This window comes from Ochotona curzoniae, unplaced genomic scaffold, assembly GCF_017591425.1.
Source record: "Ochotona curzoniae isolate NIBS_2020 unplaced genomic scaffold, NIBS_Ocur_1.0 contig_883, whole genome shotgun sequence".
Lineage (NCBI taxonomy): Eukaryota > Metazoa > Chordata > Mammalia > Lagomorpha > Ochotonidae > Ochotona > Ochotona curzoniae.
This window is the reverse complement of record NW_024466599.1, coordinates 52,772,148-52,773,590: the sequence shown is the minus strand read 5'-3', so window position 1 is coordinate 52,773,590 and position 1,443 is coordinate 52,772,148. Positions and strand designations below refer to the sequence as shown.

The window sequence follows — 1,443 nt, the reverse complement described above, 5'->3', positions numbered from 1 at the left end:
GTTTGTCAGAAGCTCCTCAAATGCTTTATGTCATATAATGTGTCCAGGGAGGATCATGGTGTTATCTTTTTATTTATTTATTTATTTATTTTTATTGCATTTAATTTTCTAACAACGTTTCATAGGCTCTGATGTTCCCCTTTCCATGGTGTTTCCAAGTAGATTAGTGCAGCCCGGGGCTGACCTGGTACCTGGAGACATTTCCCTGGTGCTCAGTTATGATGAGATCAGCTGGTCCCTCCTGCTTTGCACAAAAATATCACTTCCACTTCAGATTTGCATGTCCCCAGGGCACAGCCCACTAGCCTGCAGATTTATGAGCAGGCTGCTCACAGCCTGTGCAGGAGTCAGTGCCTGTCAGGACTCAGCATGGACATGAGGGTGCCTGCTCAGCTCCTGGGGCTCCTGCTGCTCTGGCTCCCAGGTGAGAAAGAACACCAAAACCTGAATTCAACCAGTGTGATCAGTGCTGATTAAATCTTCTTGTCACTCCAATAATAACATGATAATCAGAGAGGATGTTTGTGTCTGTGTTTCCCTTCTCAGGTGCCAGATGTGCCACGGTGACCCAGAGTCCATCCGTGGTGTCTGCAGATGTAGGGGGCACAGTCACTATCAACTGCCAGTCAAGTGAGAGTGTTTTGCTCAGCATTTTTCTTTCCTGGTATCAGCAGAAACCAGGGCAGCCTGCTAAGTTCCTGATCTATGCTGCAACCACTTTAGAGTCTGGGGTCCCCTCAAGGTTCAAGGGCAGTGGATCTGGAACATCATTCACTCTCACCATCAGCCCGGTGCAGGCTGACGATGCAGGAACCTACTACTGTCAAGGCGGATATGATTGTAGTGAAGCTGATTGTACTCCCACAGTGATACAAACCTGAACAAAAACTACCCAGGAAAGGAGAAGTGTTAGCCTTGCCTGCCCCAGCTGCTCCTCCTGGGGCCTCCATCTTCTAGGAGTCATTTTATGATGCAGTCAGACTTCACTGGTCCCTGAAAGTAACAAATGTTCCTGGGACTTCTTTTGTAGCCTCTCTTTCTCCCTCTGTGGCACCTGCATCATGGATATGTTCATGTTTCTATTGATTTAAAGGAAAGAAGTGATTATGCTTAGTACTCAATGTTACAACATCGTTGTGGATTCATACAGTCAAGAGGGAATTGTTATGATCTTTTAAGCAGAAACATTAATAGTGTTTGTTAGAATCCAAATTATATTTTAATGTTCTAAGAATGTGAGGATGAGTGACGATGATCTTAGAAAGATGGGACTCTGTGCTCTTCCAGAATCCAATACCCATCTGCCACAGAAGGATGAGGTTGGTGACGCTGGGGTCCTCAGCCCTCGAGCTGATGCTCTAAGCTGCCTGCAGCCTCCATGTGCTTCTCTAGTCCTTCATTCTTGGTTCTGCTTGCAGATGCAGTTGAAAGTACTGAATATGT

General features: G+C 45.9%; 1 gene segment (V, D, J or C); it reads left to right on the top strand.

The window, feature by feature from the left end:
* Positions 1-346: 346 nt before the first annotated feature.
* LOC121164962 lies at positions 347-881 on the top strand. The segment is given in 2 exon segments: positions 347-424; positions 547-881. Coding segments are annotated over 2 exon segments (390 nt in total).
* The last annotated feature ends 562 nt before the right edge of the window (positions 882-1,443 follow it).